The following is a 24415-nucleotide window of genomic DNA, read 5'->3' on the forward strand; positions in this document are numbered from 1 at the left end:
GAAACTTTTTCATGTTAGTTAGTTAAACATTTTTTTGTGGGAGTTTGAAAATGACAAAAATGCCAGAGGAAACGCTGGAAGTAGGCAAAAAGTCTTTGTTTTCCTTGTGTAGTGAGATGTAGCCCATCTTGCTTGTATAGGTGATAGAGTATTTTTCCACTTTTTAGGAATGGTTTTGTTGTGTTCAGAAAAATTATGTTTGTTGTTTGTTCAGTCCAGTAGCGAAGCAAGCTGTTGAACTCTTTGACAGTGTTCTTAGTTGTAGAGTTATCTGTCGGACGTGGTAAGATAGCACTGATTCCATAGTAAAGGATGTGAGGATTAGTGAGGGATATTCTTTTTATGAGAGTTTTCATGCGTTGGATGACTGTTGATGCAGGTGCTCCACTTGCAATGTCATTTGTTCCGATGTGAATGATCACAATGCTATTGCTGTGTACTGTCTTAAAGTGGTTGGTGTGTTGCATAGCAGATCTTAGAAGCGTTGTCCCTGGGTGCACCCAGCATTGTGCTTTTGGCATGTAGTCTTTAATATCTCGACATATTGAGTCTGTGAGGAAGCAGACGTGCAATCCTGTAAAAGAAAAGGATTATAAATAGAATTATAGATTTGAGTGAAATTAAGGTAGGAAGGAATTCAAAATAGTAAGTCTGGTTCCATGACATGCTATTAAACTTAAAAGCATGTATTTGTTACTTACCTTGGGGTATGATAAAGGATCTTTTGGAGATAGTGGTTGTGAGATGTGTGTTGGATGTGTGTCCTGTAGAGACAAATCTAAAATGTAAATATTTTTGGAAACTGTATATAATGTTACAGAGGTTATTAAATGTGGAATTGATATGTGGTATTACCTTGTAGATCCATTGATGCAATTTGTTTGGAACTGATGTATGGGCAGGAAAGTTTAAGCCAGTAGTTCAGTGTTGAGGAATGTAGCACTTTACACATAGATATAGTGGGGATTATAAAGGGTAGAATTAGAGTCAAAGACTTGGGAGGAGTTGGCGGAGTGGGCAGGCAGTCTTAAGTGAACAAGTTGATGCTGTTGGCTGAAAAGTTAGATAAAAGGCATGTGCATGACATACATGAAACTTTGATGTTGGTTTGTGACTCATCTAAGGTCTGACACATTTAGCTGAACAATAGAGTGTTGATTGGTGGCTAGAGACATCTTGACTTGGAGAGTTGGGGTATAGCAAGTGTAAATTGTTAGGGTAATCTGTTTGAGGTTTGAGAAAAAAAAAGTTTTAGGAAAAAAAAAAAAAAGTTTTTTTGTTCCAAGGCTTTCACATTGTTAAGAGCAACATAAATAATGTAAAAAACACAAAGTAAAAAAATACATTTCATTTATATGTTATGCTTTGTCCTCAGTTGGGGACTCAATTTCTTTCAGAAAATGAGAATACATGGATGAACATGCATAAGCAAAAACAATGGATTTAAAAAAAAAAAAAAATCAACAAAAGATGTTTATTTTTCAAGATTTTGTTTTTACTAAGCTTTGTATAAATATGATTCTCAACTATTTTATAACAGATTTATTTGTTGTACCATTTTTCCTTTGGCAAAATGTGTAAAAATTGCCATATTGTTATTTATTATTATATATAATGTATCTATAAATTAAATTAAATTTTCATGTTTTTTGTGGCAACATGTAATGAATAAAGAAGTGTAATAATAAACAATTTAATTTAATTATTTATATACACACACAAACACACACACACACACACAAACACAGACACGCACACACACACACACACACACACACACACACACACACACACACACAGTTCACAGGACACTGATATAAATTATTTCCTTATTCATTTGTCTTGTCTTCCAAAATGCGCAATAAACATGCTTTTGGTGTTGATGTTTTTATACGAGATTGTTTATGAAATCAATGTCTTGTTTCAAAACAGAAGGTCTTATTTCATTTGAAAACATAAAAGTTTTTTTTTTTGAGATGTTGATTTATGACACAATTTAAAAATTTGACAGATTTAATTTATAATTACAAAATATTATCATATTTCTCTAAGAGAGTCAATACATTAAGTTCAGACATATTTGAAGACAAATGAGAGGGAGTGGTCATGGCGAAACATCCAATATTTTTTTTTCTCTATAAAGCCCTAAATGTGCTCTGTACATTACATCAAGACTTAAAATTGTGGCATGTATAGTCTCAGAGAAAAGCACTAAAATAATGTCTTCATATGAGGTTGTAGGGTCTTAAAAGGATAATGATTTGAATCAGAGAATACAAATACTGTATTATAAGGATGTGTTTCAGAAATGTTAAGGTTATCATGAAAGTTGAACTGATATGTTTTTAAAGAAGTATTAATATTTTCATGCTTTGTATGGTTTTAGAGATAATCATTATTGGTATATGTATTTAGAGTTAGAAATAAAATAATTATTAGCATTTTTATGTGTGTAGTTTGTGATAGTTGATATTGTTGTATTAGTCACAGTTGTGTTAAATCAGAGTACTGGATAGTAAAAATCAAAATTGTAACTGTAATTGTAAATGTATTTTGGTTATAAAAGGATTTTAGAGCAGCAAACATATTGACATATAACATATAAATAGTTTTAATTAAACATGTTCTAGTTGTTATACTTTAGATTATTGCATTTACACTTAAATAAATGACAATTTGTAAGGCAATTTTTTATGATTTTGTAGAAATAAAATAAAATTCTTGCTAGTGGAAGCATTGAAACTGTCAAGATTGTTATTGTTATATTTCATTTAGTTGTTTTTATTTATATTAATTAGCATGAAGAATATATAGCATTTATTAAGGCTTATTAAATGTTAAGTGCAAAGTGTATTAATACATTCTGGAAACATTGTTAACATTGGTATGTATCATGTTTGGAGAGGGAAACAATCAAAAATTATAATTTGTGTTATGTATAATTTTATTTGAATAATAAACAAAAGAAGAAACAAGCTAGTCATTTTCATTTGTGAATGAGATTTTGTGTGAAGGTAATATTATTTTTTTCTTTTAAGGAGTTTTAAAAAATTAATAGGTGTAAGATTATTATGTGATGAAGGCAAAATGTCAAGGGCAGAAACAAGGTTAAAGGTGTTGTATTGTAAGTTTAGATAAAATATTTTATCAGTTTTATGAGAATAATTGTTTCATGGTTTAAGTTTAAAGTCATAGTCTTATACATAATGTGTTTAAACATTAGAACATATTTTAAGTAATGTGTTTTAAGGTATGATGTCTGTGAAATAAAAGGGGGTGTCTTTGTGAGGAGGTGTGTTACAGGTATGTAAAGTTGAACGATATAGAATGTCATTGGCTCATTGTTGTCTGTCATAGGTCTGGTTTAAGCTGTGTTTTGGCATTATTTTTGTAGTACACTACTTTGTAAGGTAATTTATATGCATGTCTTCTGTGTAGTTGTAGTACATAGTGTAGTGGTTGTGTATATTTTGTAGTGAGGCATTTTTAACTGACTCTATTTTGTGGTGTTTTTGTAAGGTATAATGGCTTTCAGTAGCCCTACTAAAATACCACGCTTGGAGGGAGAAGAATTTTTGAGTATCAGAGAGAAGTTCTGTTTATTAGCAGTAAGTATTAGGTGTGTTTGTAAATGTTATGTGATGTGCAGTGGTAGTGTATTTATTGTTTTATGTATTTTGTGTAGTATGCGGGGTTGGATGAGACAGTATGCAAAAGGGATTTGCAAAAGGATTTGACAGAGCTAGGAGTGAAGGTCATGAGGAAAGTATCTGCAATGGATGCAGAAAGAAAATATCTGCGTAAGGAGTTGGCAAAAACAGTCTGCAGATTGAAGAATACAGAAAAGGAGCTGGAAGTGGCAAGGGCTTCCCTGGATTTTCAAGGAGATGGTGTGTACATAGCTTTAAAAAAAATGTTTTCTTGATTCTATGCATTCTATTTGAGGTTAAATGTGGCAATGTGTAATGATGCAAAGTATATGTTGTTTGTAATATGTATTTAAGTTTGTAACATTTTGTTTTAATCCACAGATATGTTGGAAGATGGCAGAGAAGATGGGAGTGAAATTGATCGCTTGGATATTGTGGAAGAAGAGAATGTAGATGAATAAAGGGGACATCAGCACTAATGCAATTATGTGTCTATAGTTTGTTGTTTAATGCAGAAGTTGTTGGAATGTAAATAGCAGTGTGTAAAGTAAACAACAGACAAATAAATATTAGTTTTGAGATGTATATGTGTTTTGTGGTTTTTGATACTAATAGTATGTAGTCTATGTTAATGTATGTAATGATGTATAAGTGTAGAAATGGTGTGTGTGTGTGTGTGTGTGTGGGGGGGGGGGTCATTGTAGAAAGGGCAGAAAACATAATATTTTATCTGATTTGATAAAAAAAGTGTAATAGGTTGTATGTGATATACATTTATTAATAGTAAGTATTAAGTATATTTAATAAGTATAGTATTGTTGAATGTTTTTGGCACTATTTGTTAAAGGCAGTTTTTACTAACCAAATAGCAGTGGTCTGGTTTTATACAAAGAACATAAATACATAATTTAGTGGGGTATATATACAGCAACAGAGCTATAAATATATTTGATTATAAATTTAACAGATTGCAAAGTAGCTGTGAGGTGATAAAGTTATGATGACAAATGAGAAACAGGAAATTTTGTTTAACATTCATTTACATTGTCTTATTTTTATAAAATTTTGTAGTATGTTTATTGTATGGTGTTGATTGTATAGTATTGACTAGGAGTTAAAGTTATAGTGTTTTCAACTGGCAGCAGGAAGTGTGTTATCTTTCAAATGTTTTTCATTTCCAAAACTCATTTTATAAGGTAAAAATGCTAGTGAACAATAAAAATATAACTAGTATAAAACATTTGTTTTTTCAGTGTTTTTTAAAGTTATGTGTTTTTATTATTATTATTATTGGAAAATGAACTATTTATTTATAAAGTCTTTTAAACAAGTGTAAAGATAAGGAATACAATTTATGTTTAACCTTGTTCTCAGAATTAAAGTATTGTGTTGATGTTTATCAAGGTTATTTATGTTATGGATTTGTTATGTTTTTATTTTTTTTTTTAAATAAATGGTGTATATATATATATATATATATATATATATATATATATATATATATATATATATATATATATATATATATATATATATATATATATATATGTTTAATATAATGGTTAGTGTATAAGGACAACTTATATGGTAAATTGAAATGTAATATTATAATGCAGTAATTGCAGTGTGGTATATGTAATTGATTTGTATGAGGTATGTGTATCTTTTTATGTTAATATATTGTAAGATATAAATAAATAAATGTTTTTAAATAAGGATTTTGAGAAAATGATATTCTATGCATATAAGTTGTTTTAAAGTTATAAGATAAAATGGAGAAAAAAGGAAAATGACAAAGTGATATATCAAAAGGATAGTGTGAAATCATGTGACACAATTGGTCTGACACAGACAGAAGTAAACAAAAGAATGTTGATTGGGTTGGCAGACATTCCGTCTCTGTAAGGAGAGGTGATCTGTGTGATATATTAAAGAATGGTGTGAAATCACTGGTCTGACACAGACAGAAGTAAACAAAAGAATGTTGATTGGGTTGGCAGACATTCCGTCTCCGTAAGGAGAGGTGATCTGTGTGTGTGTGTGTAAAAAAATATAGGGGTGGTGATATGGCTGCATTGCATTTAATTGTACTGGTGTTAGTAGAGGTTGATGTTTTCTATAATGATTTTTATTGAAGGTTTCAATGTTGTTTCAACAGTGAATGAAGTTTTGTGTTGGAAGAAATATTGAATAGGTGTTTAATGTATGTGTTTTTATGTATGTACTTATTTAGATTAGTTACAGTAATTTTTAATTTTTGTAATGTAATGTTTTAATAGAATATTACATTATTATGTAATATATTTTTGTTGGTTTGAGAAATGTAGTTTCTGGAGGAGAGTATGCTAAATAATTAAGGGTGTTTCCCAATGTAAATATTTTTTTAACTTCTTTATTTGATTTGCTGTGCGAGTCAATGGGCAGGGTTTGGGGCATGAATGTATTTAGTGAGGTAATGCAGTGGAGGTGTGGTTACTGAAACTACAGTGTATTGGTCAGAATATTAACAACTGTATGTTAAAACTAAAGTCTTTGAAAATTCTTATTACTTGCAGCGATTGCAGAGGTAAGAGCTGATGTTTTTTCTTTTTTATCTGTGTATACCATTGAACCTAGGCAATGTATTATGATGCTATATGTTATCATTGTAAGTAGGATATATGGTATGGTAAATTTTGTTTTAAAGGTGTTATAGTGGTAGACTTTTGTTTGCATTTTCATAGCTGTGTAGATATGTAATTTAGAAAGTTTTATTTTGATATAAGTAAGATGTTGAATATAATTATTAAATGATATCTGTATTTTTGTGAAATACATATTGTATAGATTAAAGTTGCAATGGAAAAGGAGATGGTAAAGCAGAAGGTTTAAATGGTGATATGTTAAAAATAAGGCAATTAATATATCTGAGCTATGTTACAAAATAAGGTAGAGTATATTTGTTTCTTGATTTGTAGTTTTTTGAAACTGGTAATACTATTGTAAAAAAATTAATTAAGTGTGAATTACGTGTCGGGAGTTTATGACTTATTTTTGTATTATTAATTTTTTATTTAATGTTAGTAAATTGTATTTGTGGGTAGTACGCTTTGGGCTGTATATTTTAAGTTTAAGTGTTATTTTATGTGTTTTGAGTCAGAAAAACTTGTGGGTGTTAAATTTAAAACTATTTAGCATTTAAGAGAATTAGTTGTGTATGATGTTTTTATTGTTGTCATGTTGTGATGCAGAGTAGTTTATGTTTGTTTGTGTGGTTATAGGATGAATACAATAACTGAACTATTGCATATATATATATATATATATATATATATATATATATATATATATATATATATATATATATATATATATATATACATATGTGTGTGTGTTTTGTAAGAAGTCGTGCTCTTTAAGGTACCATGTATTTGATCCAAACAGCTGTATTATTACCAGAAATTATAGAAAGTAAATAGCCTATTGTAGTAAGTTTATTTAAAAATATTTTAATGTAATTTATTAATTTGATGTCAAAGGTACATTTTCAGGTTTCACTACAGTGTTTTTTAAATTATATAAATGTTTTTGGTACTATAAGCATTTTTATGTGTTTTTGTTGTGGAAAAGTACTAATATATTTAAATTAGCTCGGAAAGGGTTCAACCTTTTAAATGGTTGTATAATATGTATGTTTAAACTATTTTTTTTTTTTACGGATAGAGATGTGATTGATGAAAACATGTTGGACTGAAATAGTTGTTGTGTGGATGGATTTAATAGTATGATGAAGGGGATGTGGTTATTGAAAGAGTTGATTATCGTGGTTGGTGAGATTGGGGAATTTACAAGCATGTCACAGTTACAGCCAAAAATAAATAAATTAAACAAAATAAATAAATAACCATGTCAGTTGTGTTTGAGAATATTTTACATCTATTTGTTTTAAGACAATATTGCATGAATCATAGGAATACAATGGTTGAATATTTTGTGGTTAATACACCTAATTACATGTATTATGACTAATTATGACTATTTTAGTTGTCTGCAAATTAACTGTTTGTATTGGATGTATAGTTTTTTACTTTGTAGTGGTCAGTAGATGCTGTCTTTTGTGTTTTCAATGGAAAACATGTTTGAGGTTGCTTAGTATGAAGTTAGATGACAGTACTGTTTAAATATTTTGTGGTTAACATTGAAATGCAGAACAGAGTTTTTTGTTATGTTGTCAGTGAGTTCAAGAATGAAGGATACAGTTTATACTATGTTTAATGCTAAACTACTGAACAATTTTCAATGTACACAACTATGCAAAGGTTTGTGTTGGGTAATATGCATGTAAGGTTTCTAAAAGAAATCTCTAAGTCAGTAATGTTTCATGTATTTGGCCTGAAATACTGTAAAGAATTAATATTGTGTGATATGGTTACAATTGTCATTTCCAATTTTGCTTCTTTTATATTGTAACATGTTTTACTATATAGTGCAGTCATGTCTGCTAAAGCACAATATAACTTTTATTTCAGTTTTCTTGCTAATTGTGAGTTAAATATATACTGAGAATTATACAATGTTTTTTTAGGTAATAAATCTATTTATTTAGTTAAACTAAAAATATATGTCTAGAATGAAATTAATTTTTTGTTTAATTATTTAAAAAATAATTTAGCAAGTTTTCTATTTCTATGTGCATGCATATTTTTTCAATTTTTAATGCACTGATTCTAATATATAAGTTTTGTTATAGTAATGTTGATGGGTTCTATATGGATTTTTGTTGAATGTTTAATGTTGTTTTTAAGATAGTGAAAAAAAAAATTTGTTGGAGGAAGTTTTGTATATATCATGGTTTAATGTGTTGTTTCAGTGAGGTAAAGCTGTGGAGATGTGGTTATTGAAACAGCAGTCTATTGGTTTTAATATTGATGGCTTTGTGTTAAAAGGGAAGATTGTCATATTATGTTTGCAGGAAATGCAGAGGTAATAGTCAATGTATTCTTTATGTGTTTATGCCATTGAATGTAGGCTATAAATTATGAGGCTATATGTATATTTTATGTAGGATATATATATATATATATATATATATATATATATATATATATATATATAGATAGATAGATAGATAGATAGATAGTAACATGAAAGATGTTTTAATTGGTGTTTTGAGCATTGGTGGTTTAGTGTTTAATGAAGGAGTGTGGTTGTTAAATGTCCACTATTGTTTGATAAATTGGTAACACTTTATAATAACTGCACACTATTAATCATTAATTAAGCATTAGTAAACAGATAATTCATAATTTATAAAGCATTAATAGACAGTAATAATCAGTTTATAAATACATATATAAATGCTTTATTCTTGATTTAAAAGCATATCTATAATGTGTAATTTCATACTTTATTCATGATCAATTTATCATTTCTCAATTAAATATAGCATTATTTACAAACCAGTTATTTAGGAGTTGCCAGTGTTTCATAAGATCACAAGAAATGTAGTAAATTCAGGTAGTTATAAAGCATTTAGTAGTGGTCAGTTAACTATTTATGTGAGCTCATCTAAAGTGAGGACTAGTTATGCCTTGTAGAGAATTTATAAAGGATATTTAAAAGCTCAGTTATCTTCTAAACAAAAAAACAGAAACAAACACAACACAGTGATACAGAACATAGAAATATTAACAGCCTTTAAATCTCATTTGTAAAAGCTTTACAAGGCATAAATAGTCCTCACTTTAGATGAGCTCACAAAAATAGTTAACTAACAACTACATATGTTTTATAACTACCTGAATTAACCCTGAATTTCAGTAGAAATACATGTTAATAAACCATTTATTAACACTATAAGTAACTATTACTATATGCTATAAAAAAGATGTATGAATGCACATTCAAATAGTTTATTAATCATTTACTTACAATTTCAAACTTACAATTTGAACCACTGACAACTACTTAATAACTGGTGTGTAAATAATGCTATACTTAATTTAGAAATGATAAATTGATCATTAATAAAGTATGAAAAAAACAATTATTAAATACATTATAGATATGCTTTTAAATCAGGTATAAAGCATTTATATCTGTATTTATAAACTGCTTATAAATGTCTATTAATGATTTATAAATGATGAATTAACTGTTTCCTAATGCTTAACTAATGATTAATAGCATGCAGTTATTATACAGTGTTACCGATAAATTAGATGAGTGTGCAAGCAGGTCACAGTTACAGCAAATAAATAAACATTGTTTAATATTTTGCCAAAGCTGAATTTATTTGTGGTAAATATACTTAAATACATTTACAGTACATGACTAATTTTGTTGTATGATCTTTAATTGTATGTTCTGGATGTATATTTTCTAGTTCACAATGTTTAGTACTTAATGTCTTGTGTTTTAAATTGAAAAATAATGTTTGAAGTTGGTTAGTATGAAGATAATGGACAGTACAGTTTAAATGTTTTGTGGTTAACACTGAGAGCAGAGTTTATTGTTATTTTGTCAGTGAGTTTATGATTAAATTTTATACTATACGTTTAATGCTAGTATTGAAAGTTTTTTCAATATACAGAATTATGCAAAGGTTTGTGTTGTGTAAGATGATAAAAGATTTGTACAAGTAATCTCTTAAGCTCAGTAATGTTGCTTTAATTTGACCTGAAATACAGTAATAATATAGTGTAATATGATTTTACTTTTTATATTATAATATATATTTTACATATAATGCTGTTATATCTTGGAGTGTAAAGCATACGTTTTATTTCCTTCTACTTGAAAATTGTGACTTAAATATACTTATAATTACACAATATTTTTGAGGTAATATAATTTATTATTTAAACTGTTTATTGGGTTCAACTAAAAATCGTATTTGTTTGTTAATTTGCTATTTCTATGTGCATGATATTTAAGGCCAAAGTATACTTGTTTGTGTGTGTGTGTGTGTGTATGCTAGTAAATGTGTACAGTTGAACACCCAGCCTTTCAAACTATACTCCATTTGATATTGTATGCAAAGAGAGCTTCATCTGTGTCCAGTTAAGTTATGGTTGATCAACTGTTTTTTTTACTTTTATAAACCAAAGCTGAGCTACCTCATACCCTTTTGCTCAGACTGACAAGCACGCATGGTAACAAAAATAGAGTGGTGCATTTACAGTACGCTTACACTGTTCTGATGATACAAATCACACACACTGTGCGCTGTTGATCGTGGACAGGTTAAAATTGAAGCATACTTTGGCCTTTACAATGTATAAAAATTATAATGTATGTCTAATGGTTAATATTATTGTAAGTTGCTGATGTTTTGATGATAGTAATGTGATTTTATTTTTTTGTTTTTAGATGCCTAAGCTGAAGAGATTTAGAATGCGGCGTGAGCCATTCAACAACAAAAGTAAGGCAGATGTTTCTAATTCTGTTGCTTGTGTTTGTCCAGACGTGGTGGGCATTGTAGCAGCCAATGAGGTTAGACTGAAGTCTGCAGAGGTGACTGAGGAGTTTGTGGGAGTAGCTTGCAGTGTAGTGTCAGTTGTTAAGCACAAGATACATAATGTGTGTACTTGGAAAAAATCTGACATTCAGGACATACGTAGTGAGGGAAGTAAACTGGTCAATGACATGACTAGCTGTAAAAAAAACACAGAGTTATGAAGACTGTCGATTTTCTCAATGGTTTGGTGGGCAACATGACATTTTCAGTAAAACATGCAAAGTAACAATAGAACGATTACTGAATGGAGGAAAAAATGACTTGTATGAGAAATTACAGGAGATTTTGTTTAGTCATGAATCTTGTATGGTCAACATAAAAGGAGACACGTGTGCTATTGTGAGACATAATGATTTCTATGTTGTTGTTGACTGTAATGTGCGAAATGCATGTGGTTTGGGATCAGACATTGGAACTGCAGTTGTTGTTTTCAACACAAATTGGCAAGACCTATTTTTGCACATTGATAATTTAATGACAAGTCTGAATGCAGAAAACTTTAGTATATGTGGCATCAATGTCAACTTATCATCATCAGAAATGCCACAAGTTGTTTACAATGATACTGTTGGAGAAAACAGAGAATGTACAGCAAATGAGACAGAAGAAATGTCAGCATCTACATTAAATCAAAGAGAAGGTGTTAGCATCCGTGGATCATTTCATCAGGGTGACCATAAGTTCAAGTGGCCAGGGAAACAGTGTGCAGCGATTAGTTTGGCTGCTATAGCGATGCACAGTGTGCTTAGTGTGTTCTCATGGGAAAGTAAAGATCTAGATAATGTTGTAAATACTGGCGATAGCTTGTATTCTAGTTTGCGTCAAAGGGGTTTAATCAGTGATCCAACAAAGAAAAAGTTGCTGTGTATACAAGATCTTCCTAAGGAATATGTGTTTGGTACAAATGCATTCAAATTTGAATATGCTGATTTTGTTTCTGGACATGTAGATGTGGTTGATGGAGATTTTATTAGATCTGGTGCATGTGTGACATTAGCTGATGGTTTGCAAACAATGTTTGAAAAATATGACACATGCTTTTTTACCTTAAATGGCAGTACTATTGCCATTATTAAAGAAAATAGTAGGTTTGCTGTGGTTGATTCTCATGCACGTAGCAGTGCTGGGATGGTTGATGGTAATGGATTTAGTGTGGTTGTATATTACAATTCACTTAGTTGTGTTTTGAAGCACATAGAAAATTTGTCTGCATTTACTCGAAGAAACCTGAAGATTTTTGAATTAAGTGGGGTCTGTGTAGTACTTAAAAGCCAAGAAAACTCTGCTAGTCACACAGAAAACATAAATGATGAAAGTGAAAAAACGACCCGCAGGGGTAAAAAAAGAATGCATGATTGTATAAATGTGAATGTGGAAGAAGAGAAAGAAATTGTGGTTACTAAGAAGCCAAAACAATTATTAAAGGAGAGCACTAAAGTACTTGAAACAATTTCCAAAATTGATGCAAATTCAGATGATGTAATTTGTTTGGGCAATGAGACAAATAGTATTTTTAATTTCAATCCACTGTGTACTGAAGTAAAGCAAAAACTAAGTAGTAAACTTAATATAGAGTTTAATAGTGAAAATTTAGTTTTTCCAAGAAACAACAGAAAAATTGGCCATCCTTGTAAAACAGTTAGTATTTTAGGGGATGGAAACTGTTTTTTTAGGGCAGTTGCACAAGTAATATGTGGTACGCAAAAATCTCATCGGGCAGTCAGACTTGCAATTGTGAAACATATGGAATTGCACAGTGTGCAATATAAGAATCTTTTAAGATGTCAGTATGTATCTATGGAAGATTATTTATCTAAATCCAAAATGAGGTTTGTAGGATCATGGGCCACAGAATTGGAGATTCAAGCGATGGCTAATTATTTGGGAGTGGATATTTATACATATCATAATGAAAAATGGTTACAGTACAGTTGTATGCATGAAAGAATGTGCAATCAAGGTATATATCTACAGCACTGTAATGAGAATCATTATGAAGTTGTTATATGTGTGAAACAACCTAATAGCCAGATGTGTTATATGTTGTGTCAGAATGAAGAATGCGATGTTGGAAAACACATTTGTACGAGACAGCGAGTAAAAATTCAAAGTGAAATTTCTGTGAATCATGAGGAACAAAATCCTGTTACTGGAGATATAAAGAATGATGCATCTGCTAATAAGAGGAAATACTTGAAAAGGTATTTTTCATTAAAAAGAGTAAAGAACAAAATTAAAGACCAAACTAAGCAACCTGTTTTGGAGAAGTATCATTGCAATGCAGAGTTTCAGAATCATGTGAAAAATCTCAATAGGAAAAGATATCACAGCAATCCTTTTATATATAGAGTCATTAAAACAGGCAAGTAAGATCAAATATGCTGAAAACCAGCAACATAAGTGTAAAGTCAATGAGTACAATCGAGTGAAGTATAAAAAGAATGAGCAATATAGGAATAAAATTAATGAGTACAACAGGGTGAAGTACTTTGAGAATGATCAATATAACATGAGAGTGAGGAAATACAGTAAGATAAAATACCAGAACAATGTTCAATTTAAAAACAGAGTGAAAACATTCAGTAGGGTGAAATACAATGTCAATGAAGAATTTAAAAACAGAGTGAAGACATTTAGTAGGGTGAAATACCATGCCAATGAGGGATTTAAAAATAGAATGAAACATTCAGTAGGGTGAAATACCATGCCGATGAAGACTTTAAAAACAGAGTGAAGAAATTTAGTAGGGTGAAATACCATGCCAATGAAGACTTTAAAAACAGAGTGAAAACATTCAGTAAGGTGAAATACCATGCCAATGAAGACTTTAAAAACAGAGTGATGACATTCAGTAAGGTGAAATACCATGGCAATGACCAGCATAGAAACACTGTCAAGCAGCGCAGTAACTTAAAATATCGTAATAGTGCAACACATAAAGAAAATGTAAAAAGAATTAACAAGATGAAAAGAGAACAATTAAAACAAAATCAACAGGTTTGTGATTTTGTCAGAAAGAATTTTGTAGATAAAGTTAGTTCTGGGCCAGAATTTGTTTGTTGTGTTTGCCACCGGCTGTTATTTAAACAGCAAGTATTATGCTGTAAAACAGAAAATTATAACACAAATTCAGCAGTGGCACTGATGGCAAAAAAATGTATTACAAAACATTTTTTGCATAAGTGTGCTGAAAATTGTGTTATTCCCTGTGAACTGGCAGGTTCATGTAAAGGCAAGCTTTGGATTTGCTTCACTTGTCATTCTAAAGTAAAAAAAGGAGAAATGCCAGCTGAAAGTGCTGTTAACAATTTAGAATTGAAACCTATACCTGAAGAACTATGTTGTCTCAATAATTTAGAGCAACATTTGATAGCTTTGCATATCCCATTCATGAAAATGTTAGCTTTACCAAAAGGTGGGCAAAATGGAGTGCACGGTCCTATTAGTTGTGTCGCAGCTAATATTAAACAAACAACAAATGTTTTGCCTAGAACAGAAAATGAAGGGTCTTTAATATGTGTAAAGTTAAAGCGGAAGTTGACATATAAAGGTCATTATAAGTATCAGTATGTGGACACAACGAATATTAAAGAGGCACTGTGTTGCTTAAAAAAAATCAACAAATACTATTCAGATATTGTTTTTAATGATAATTGGTTAAATGAGTTTATTAGACAAGATGATGATGACAATACAAACAACATGGAGGAGACTGAACTGGAAAACATAAATGTTGATGAGGAGTTACACGATAGGCAACAGCACTGTGTGTTTATGGACACGTGTCTGCAACCTGTAGATATTGGGCAAGAAGTACTTGATCAGTATTTTGATGGTATCTTGAGCCTGGCTCCTGCTGAAGGGAATAATCCAGTGAAAATGCTTGCAGATGAGACAAATGAAGCTAAATGTTTTCCTGTTTTGTTTCCTAATGGTACTTCAACTTATTGTGATAAAAGAGGACAGAAAATAACATTGTCTCGATATTTTAATAATCGAATTTTGCATGCAGATGGTAGATTTGCACAAAATATTGAATACATTTTTTATGCACAGTATCTATCAGAAATACAACAGGTACTGTCTAATGTATCTATTGCTTTAAGAAAAGGCCATGGATGTAGTAAGTCCATACCAAGTGAAATGTTTAAAGATACTGAGTCCTTGAGACAAGTGCTTAATTTTGATGAAGGCTATAGATTTTTGAAGCCCATCCGTGGCACTCCGGCATTTTGGCAAGGTGTGCAAAAAGATTTGTTTGCCATGGTCAGGCAATTGGGCATTCCCACCTGGTTTTGCTCATTCTCATCTGCTGATATGAGATGGACAAATCTAATGTCAAGTATTTTAAAACACGAAGGCAGAAAAAAATCATTAGAACAATTAGAATGGGATGAAAAATGCGAACTTTTGCGCCGTAATCCTGTAACAGCAGCACGCATGTTTGATTTTAGGTGGCATTGTTTTTTAAAAGAGGTGCTTATGTCTCCTGTTCAGCCCATAGGGGAATTTGTGGACTACTTTTATAGGGTGGAATTTCAGCAACGTGGTTCTCCCCATGTCCACTGTTTGTTCTGGATAAAAAATGCTCCACAAATAGATAAGAATTCTGATGAAGAAGTTGTCAAATTTATAGATAAATATGTTACATGTGAGGTGCCCTGTGAAGATGAAGAATTGCAGAGCGTTGTTACATCCATGGAGTGTCACAGTAAACGTCATTCCAAAACGTGTAAAAAGAAAAACACAGTTTGTCGTTTTAATTTTCCCAAACCACCATCTATGAAAACATTTATTTGTCGCAGAAAATTAGAAGATGAGAAAAACTTGCCCAACAAAGGTGATAGTCAAAGTGAAAGTATAAGTACAAATGTAAATGATAACACACAGGTAGAATATGCTCGAAACATAATGACTGCAGTTAAGAAAGCTGTTTCAGAAGAGCAGTTCAGTTCTTTAGAAACTTTGTTTCATAGTGTTGGAATAAATCAGGAATTATTTGAAATGGCATATAAATGCATTAATAACAGCACACACATCGTCTTGAAACGACAATTGCATGAAGTATGGGTAAATCAGTATAACAAATTTAGCCTTAAGTGTTGGAATGCTAATATGGATATTCAGTATGTAACAGATGCTTATGCTTGCATAGTTTATATAATTTCATATATTTCAAAGTCAGAACGTGAAATGGGTTTATTGTTAGCTAATGCTCAGCGAGAATCAGCAACTCAGGGTAATTTAGACGCAAGACAAGCTTTGAGGAAACTAGGAAGTGTGTACTTACATAATCGTGAAGTTAGTGCACAAGAAGCAGTTTATAGGTTAACAAACATGCATTTAAAAGAGTGTTCGAGACATGTCCAGTTCATTCCTACAGGTGAAGATACTGTACGAATGAGTTTGCCTCTGAGTGTAATACAAAACAAGTTGCAATCTCAGAATCTGGAAAGTGAAGAGATGTGGATGACAAGTTTTGTTGATCGCTATAAACATAGGCCAAATCAAAGCATTTTTGAAGATATGTGTTTGGCCACATTTGCGTCTGAATATCGCGTTGTATACAAAGGTCAATCTTGCGCTAATAAAATTAGGTTGGAAAAGAATTTTGGTTTTATAGTAAAAAGAACTCGTACTCAGCCTGCTGTTGTGCGTTTTGCTCGATTTTCAATAACAAAGAATCCTGAAAAATTTTATCTCAGTGTATTACAATTGTTTCTTCCTTATCGTATAGATAATCAGTTAAAACCAGACCAGTATTGTAATTATGAACAATTTTATAAAGAAGGGAATGTTCGTTTTAGTGATGGGTCTGTTCACCTGGTTAAAAATATAGTGGACACAAATAGAGCACTTTTTGAAAAGGATGCAGATGTCTTAGATAATGCACAAACTGCTGTTGATAATGAAGGAATATTAGAAGATGCATGGTGTTCACTTTGTCCTGAACAGCAATTAGAACGTATGGAATGTATACAGCTTAGACGTGATACTGACCAGCAAGGTGAAGAATATGAAAGTTGTATACCAGATTTAGTAAATGATGATGGGCCTGTGTCTCAAATTGAGAAAAAGGACTATAGTCTGAGTCGCTCAGATGGGTTGAGCTTAATTCGCTCTTTAAACAAAACCCAGATATCTGTTTTCTATAAAATTAGACAATGGTGTTTAAGTAAAACCAGAGGTGAAAACCCTAAACCTTTTCATGTTTTCATTACCGGTGGAGCAGGAACTGGCAAAAGCCATTTAATTAAAGCAATACAATATGAAGCGACAAGATTATTGTCTCAAATTACTTTGTACCCAGATGACGTGTCTGTTGTATTAACAGCTCCAACTGGAATTGCTGCTTTCCAGTTAATGGCTTCTACTATACATCATACGTTTTCCATTGGCACAGATGTGAAGTTGCCATACACTCCTTTGGGAGAAGAGAAATTTAATTCTTTGCGAGCAAAATTCCATGGACTTCAGATTTTAATTATAGATGAGATCTCAATGGTAGATCATAAACTGTTGTCATACATTCATGGAAGATTACGTCAAATTAAACAAACTGGAGACTTCTCTCCCTTTGGCAATGTTTGTGTTATAGCAGTTGGGGATTTTTTCCAATTGCCACCCGTTAAGGGTAAACCATTATATACGGAAGTGCCAGGACTCGGACTGTGGTCTAATTGTTTTACTGTTGTTGAGTTAACCCAAGTAGTAAGGCAAAAAGACAGCAAATTTGCTGAATTATTAAACCGTTTAAGGAAACGAAGTAAAAAGTCTCCACTGAGCAATGAAGATTTGGAGATGTTAAGAAAATGTGACACAGGTGAGGATGATTTTACTCCTTTACACATTTTTGCTACAAACGATGAAGTACATGAGCACAACCTAAAGCAGTTAATTAATATCTGCTCAGAGGTTGAAACCATAGAGGCTGAAGATTTTGCCCGTAGTAAGAAGACTGGCAAAGTAGAGTTAATTGCTGGTCATCATATAAAGGTTTACAATACGTGCTTGCCAGCAAACCTGCTTTTAGGCATACATGCACGTGTCATGTTGATTAAAAATATTGATGTAAATGATGGCTTAGTTAATGGCGTTTGTGGCACAGTAACACACATTGTGCGTACTAATAAAAATAAGTTACCCGAAACTGTGTACATCCATTTTGATGATAGTCATGTGGGATTTAAAAGACGTAAAAAATGTTTGGCTGAGCCAGCAAAATCCTTTAACTCAACTCCTATTCATGTAGAAGAGGAAAATGCATGCAGGAACGGCGGTATTCGGCGACAGTTTCCTTTGAAATTGGCTAGGGCATGCACAGTCCATAAAGTACAGGGTTTAACTGTGGATTGTGCTGTTGTTAGCTTAAAAAAAGTTTTTGCAGCTGGCCAGGCTTATGTAGCACTGAGTCGAGTAAGAAATTTGTCTGGCTTGACTATTAAAGACTTTAATGAAAAAAGTATTTATTGTAATGAGAAAATTTTTGAAGCTGTACAAGAAATGCCATGTTTTGACATACATAATGAGTTATATTTGACAGCACAACACAGCTCTTTTTCACTGTTTATGTTGAATGTACAGAGTTTGAGCTGTCTTAAACAAGATCTGAATGTTTGTGTTCAACAGTTAAGACCATCATGTATTGCTTTAACTGAAACATGGCTGCCTGAATCCTATCCTGAAAATGTGCAATTGGAAAACTACACATTTGTGGGTCTTTCTCGTTGTGCAGCATACACAAGCAATTGTCCCCCGTTCAAGGATTTGAAAGCACAACAACATGGTGGAGTTGGACTATATATAGCATACGGTGTAGCAAATACTACTGTAACATTTCCAAATCTTAATTTGGAATGCTTGTTAACACACTTCACTGAAAAGGACATATTGGTTGGTGTTATTTACAGGCCTTCAACATACCCTTTGTCTGTTTTTAAACAAAACATAGACAAGTTGATTAATTTGGTATCAACAATTTGCAATAAAGTTGTGCTTGTAGGTGATTTTAATAATGATGCATTAAAGTCCCAATCCCTCTGCACTTTCATGGCAAACAAGGGATATATTCAACATGTTAAAGAACCAACAACTGAGAAAGGAACCTTAATTGACCACGTGTATGTAAAAAACATTGACATTTTTTCAATTAACACAAGTGTTGTGCCTGTTTACTTTAGCACACATGAAGGTGTTTTTTGTTCCTTTGAAGACACTTAACTTAGTGACAGCTTATGAGTTAAATGACAATTTAAACCTGTTGTTTTAATCTTTTAATCTTTAATTACTTTTGATTAAGTCATGATTTGAATAAATAGACTTCTGGTTAATGATAAAAGAAACAAATTCCATGATGAAACAGGTTTTAAGCTACTATCAGCTTAAAGTATCAGATGGTATATATATATTTATATAGTAAGTAAAAATAGTGTTTTGTTCATTGCATTATAAATATCCAGATTACTGCAGAGAACATTGCTAAATTGTTATTTTATTGTTATGTAATCTTCTTTATTGGATAAATGAATTTCTGGTACAAGGACCATGATGAAGGAGCTTATCTCTTATCTTCTGGATCCTTGGTAAGCTGGTATTGAATATTTTGTTGTATTTTAAGTGTACATATTACTGTACATATTATCACCCACCCTCCAAAAAATAATAAGAGTTACAAATAATAAATAAATCAGTGTTTTGTTTTGTTCATTTTATTTTAAATATCCACATTACTACATAAGACCATTACTTGGTTGCCAGTTAATTATTATGTGCTCCTCTTTATCGATTAACTTAAGTTCTGTTTGCTTGGTGAAAGAAAAAAGGACCATGATGAAAGAGCTTATCTCTTATCTTCTGGATCCTTGGTAAGCCAGTATCAGAACTTAGTTGTATTTTAGGTGTCCATATTACTGTATGAAAACATTAGTAATACAAAAATCCCACTCAAAAAATAAATTAATAATAATAATAATTGTGTTTTTGTCCACTGTACTATAAATTTCCACATTACTGCATGAGAACATTACTCGGTTGCTATTTCATTCTTATGTGCTCTTCTTTATCGATTAACTTAAGTTCTTGTTGCTTGGTGAAAGAAAAAAGGACCATGATGAAAGAGCTTATCTCTTATCTTCTGGATCCTTGGTAAGCCAGTATCAGAACTTTGTTGTAATTTAGGTGTCCATATTACTGTATGAAAACATTACTAGTATAAAAATCCCACTCCAAAAAATAAAAAAATAATTGTGTTTTTGCCCACTGTACTATAAATTTCCACATTACTGCATGAGAACATTACTGGGTTGCTATTTCATTCTTATGTGCTCTTCTTTATTAATTAACTTAAGTTCTTGTTGCTTGGTGAAAGAAAAAAGGACCATGATGAAAGAGCTTATCTCTTATCTTCTGGATCCTTGGTAAGCCAGTATCAGAACTTTGTTGTAATTTAGGTGTCCATATTACTGTATGAAAACATTACTAGTATAAAAATCCCACTCCAAAAAATAAAAAAATAATTGTGTTTTTGCCCACTGTACTATAAATTTCCACATTACTGCATGAGAACATTACTGGGTTGCTATTTCATTCTTATGTGCTCTTCTTTATTAATTAACTTAAGTTCTTGTTGCTTGGTGAAAGAAAAAAGGACCATGATGAAAGAGCTTATCTCTTATCTTCTGGATCCTTGGTAAGCCAGTATCAGAACTTTGTTGTAATTTAGGTGTCCATATTACTGTATGAAAACATTACTAGTATAAAAATCCCACTCCAAAAAATAAAAAAAATAATTGTGTTTTTGCCCACTGTACTATAAATTTCCACATTACTGCATGAGAACATTACTGGGTTGCTATTTCATTCTTATGTGCTCTTCTTTATTGATTAACTTAAGTTCTGGTTGCTTGGTGAAAGAAAAAAGGACCATGATGAAAGAGCTTATCTCTTATCTTCTGGATCCTTGGTAAGCCAGTATCAGAACTTAGTTGTATTTTAGGTGTCCATATTACTGTATGAAAACATTACTAGTATAAAAATCCCACTCCAAAAAAAAATTTAACTTTACATATATATACATACATGAAAACCACTATAATTTTGTAATCATGTTAGATCAACCACAAAAAAGGTTTTATTTTTCTTGCATTGCAACAGCATATGTTAAAGGTTAATACACATATGTAAAAAATAAAATAAGTAACACTTGGTAAGCAACAATTGCAGGTGTAAATAGTTTAATATATTGTATGAAACCAACTTTTTATAATTAAATATATATGCATTTGAATAAAGTCAATGCATTATTGTGAAAAGGTAATATGGTTATTGTGATTCTTAAGTCTAAAAGGCTGTAATTAAATACATATTAATGCAAATGTACATATAGCTTGCCAGCCACGTCTGATGTTGGTTTGGTCCACACATGCTTGCATATTTATTTATTTATGAAATAAGGGGAAATTGTTTCTTTTTTTTTCCGTCTTTAAAAGGATTATATAGCAGCATATCTAATAGCAATGTAAAAAAAAAAAAAAAAAAAAAAAAAAAAACATTTATAAATGAACATGCTGTTGCTAATGCAAGTTTTTGCTTTCCTTTTAATTTAAATAATAACAAAAAGCAAAAATATACTGGTAATGGTACTCCAGGTTATCCACCTGGATGGGGTTCAAGTCCCTGCAGTGTACTTGCTTGTTATTATTATTACTTTTACAAAATCTAATTTAACACACTACTAAATGCTACTAAAACACCATGACATGTAGCAGTTATGTATAACCACTGCACATTGAGCATGTCTTATTTCTTTCTGTTAAATGAGTCAATATTTTTTCCTTAAAATTGTGTATATTTTCCAATTTCAGGATGATGTAGAATATTTACTTCTGAATTACTTTCATTACTACACAGGATAAATAAAAAAAAAGTTGCTGTATTCTATGCAGGACTACTTTATCTAAGCCATACATTCATAATACATCTCATAATCTTGTTCTTCATTTACATCTGATGCACAAAATTGCCTGAAATGTTAAAGGTCCCCTTCTTCGTGATCCCATGGTTTAAACTGTAGTTAGTGTGTAATGTTGTTGTTACAGTATAAATAATATCTGTAAAATTCTAAAGCTCAAAGTTCAATGCCTAGCGAGATATTTGATTTAACAGAATTCGCCTACAAAAAACGACCCGTTTGGACTACAGCCCTCTAGTTCCTGCAGGAATGACGTCACTAAAACAGTTTTTTGACTAACCTCTGCCCACATGAATTCACAAAAAGGGGCGGGGTCTTGTTGCGCTCTGACGGAGAAGAAGGAAGAGCTGCATTTGTGTTTGCCATGTCGTTGAAACGCTGTTATTTTCATCTCTGAGTCCAATCACCTTTGTTTGGGCTTCCCAGGGACGCTGTACTTTGAGATTAATTGTTACGATTTATGTTTAACTCGGTTCCCGAAAATTATTATCCACATGTAAAACTATGTGCAGCACATTTTGCTGAGGACAGCTTGCCGAGGACAACTTCCTCAATCTCAATCAGATTAATGCCGGATTTGCAAAAGGATTATTCTTGAAAGATGGAGCAGTTCACTCTTTGTCAGGAGAAGGCGTTTATGGACCACAACCTGGTAAGTGTATATTATTATTTAAGTTGGTGCATTTAACAGTGTCTGTAACTTATTACACAAAGGGCAACGCTGTTTAGCTTTGTTAACTAGATGGTAGGGTTGTGCAAAAAAACAAATTCATACTCCTAGTTTCGTTGCGTAGCAGCAGTTAAGATACCAGAGCACTGTCCTGCATTTTCCTGTTCTAATCGGCGGACCATTGCAAGTACGGCTCGGGATTACTTTTCACAAGTAAGATTTAACATTACAATTGTACTATTGGTTGTAGTTTGTCCTTAAATCCAGAGAATTGAGAAGGAGCAAGGATCTTTGATAGTACTGTACTGAAATCGTAGCTAGCTACATTAGTTAGACTATGTATCTCCCTCCCTCAACTCAAGTGTTTCCCACATAACTTACTATTCAGATCAGAAAGCAGTTCAAAAAAGCACTTGTTAAATGCACGAAAACTTACTTTTAGCGTTAGGTAACGTTAAGTGCCTATTGCCAAGTTAATACATACATTGTTCGACAGAACATAATAACTGTTATTTGTGTTTGCGCACGTGATATCAGAAAGTGTATTTGAGTACTGTGTAAAGCGCTATATAAATATGTATTATTTATCTTATTATTATAATATTTTGAGAGTTACAGAGAGGGTGATCCACCAAGCTTCAGCAATAAAAGCTCCTAAGGTGTCAACAGTCACACACATTGTGCGGGAGGAGATTGGGACAGAGGATGTTTTTTTTTTTTTTTTTTGTAGTGTTTAAAGTAATAATTTAGTGTTTATCTAAACTTTTCGTTAATATTGAAATATGTATTTTCTTACGCAACATCTAATACTAATAATTAGTAGTAATTATGTCTGAGAACATTGTTCTCAACAACAAGATATTACAAAACACTGATTAAACATAGCACATACCACCATCTTGTGGTTATATTAAGTATTATATTTAACTTTATTTACTTCCTTTTTTCAAGTATTCTTTATTGCTTTATATTGATGTTTAATCTATTGTTTAGAATATTTTTTAATTCCTGGAGGAAAAAAAAACATTGTTTTGTTGATTGTATTAAAATATTAGTTCATTAAAAAACACTCATATATTCTGTGTAATATCACAGAATATCATAAGTCAGTATCAAATTACTATAAAACAGTAAAGGACAGAAAATGATGAAGCCTAAAGTATTTCTTAAACTGTACTGACTTATTTCTTTTTTTGAAGAGATTAAAGAGATGTTTAAAAGTCTCTCTCTCTCTCTCTCTCTCTCTCTCTCTCTCTCTCTCTCTCTGTCTGTCTCTCTCTCTCTGTCTGTCTGTCTGTCTCATCCATCCACTGCCACACACACAAAAACGGTTAGGTCTGATTATCATTAGATGTTTGATAGTATTTTCATTTTATGTTATCAATAGACCATTGTATATTTATGAATTAACCATGTTCACTCAGAATGATTAGTTCTCTGTACATAAGAAGTTTTGAAGTGTTTGGGTGTAACACTTCAGAGATATAAGAAATAGATTTTATGGTTACCTTAATATATTACAAGGTCAAGACCATTAAAAATATCCAAAATCCATTTGCAATTTAGCGTCTTCATAATCTTAGGATCGTGTTGATGATGGTTCGTGTGAACTACTTGTCTCTGCTTGG

General features: G+C 31.5%; 2 protein-coding genes and 1 long non-coding RNA gene across 3 annotated transcripts; 2 read left to right on the top strand and 1 right to left on the bottom strand.

The window, feature by feature from the left end:
* Positions 1 to 273: 273 nt before the first annotated feature.
* On the bottom strand, positions 274 to 1181 carry LOC127986023 (uncharacterized). Its single transcript, XR_008160728.1, has 3 exons — positions 856 to 1181; positions 702 to 764; positions 274 to 574 (listed from the first exon to the last, which is right to left on the bottom strand). It is a non-coding gene; the product is annotated as an uncharacterized LOC127986023 (long non-coding RNA).
* A 4918-nt stretch (positions 1182 to 6099) lies between these two features.
* LOC127985955 (uncharacterized) lies at positions 6100 to 13960 on the top strand. The gene is made up of 2 exons (XM_052588172.1): positions 6100 to 6216; positions 11001 to 13960. Exon 2 carries the CDS (start codon positions 11455 to 11457, stop codon positions 13516 to 13518), a length of 2064 nt encoding a protein of 687 aa, XP_052444132.1. The 5' UTR covers positions 6100 to 6216; positions 11001 to 11454; the 3' UTR covers positions 13519 to 13960.
* LOC127985556 (uncharacterized) lies at positions 13658 to 21887 on the top strand. The gene is made up of 2 exons (XM_052587608.1): positions 13658 to 13663; positions 13825 to 21887. The coding sequence occupies exons 1-2, from the start codon at positions 13658 to 13660 to the stop codon at positions 19366 to 19368; spliced, it is 5550 nt and encodes a 1849-aa protein (XP_052443568.1). The 3' UTR covers positions 19369 to 21887.
* The last annotated feature ends 2528 nt before the right edge of the window (positions 21888 to 24415 follow it).

The sequence above is a fragment of the Carassius gibelio genome, chromosome B21 (assembly GCF_023724105.1).
Source record: "Carassius gibelio isolate Cgi1373 ecotype wild population from Czech Republic chromosome B21, carGib1.2-hapl.c, whole genome shotgun sequence".
Lineage (NCBI taxonomy): Eukaryota > Metazoa > Chordata > Actinopteri > Cypriniformes > Cyprinidae > Carassius > Carassius gibelio.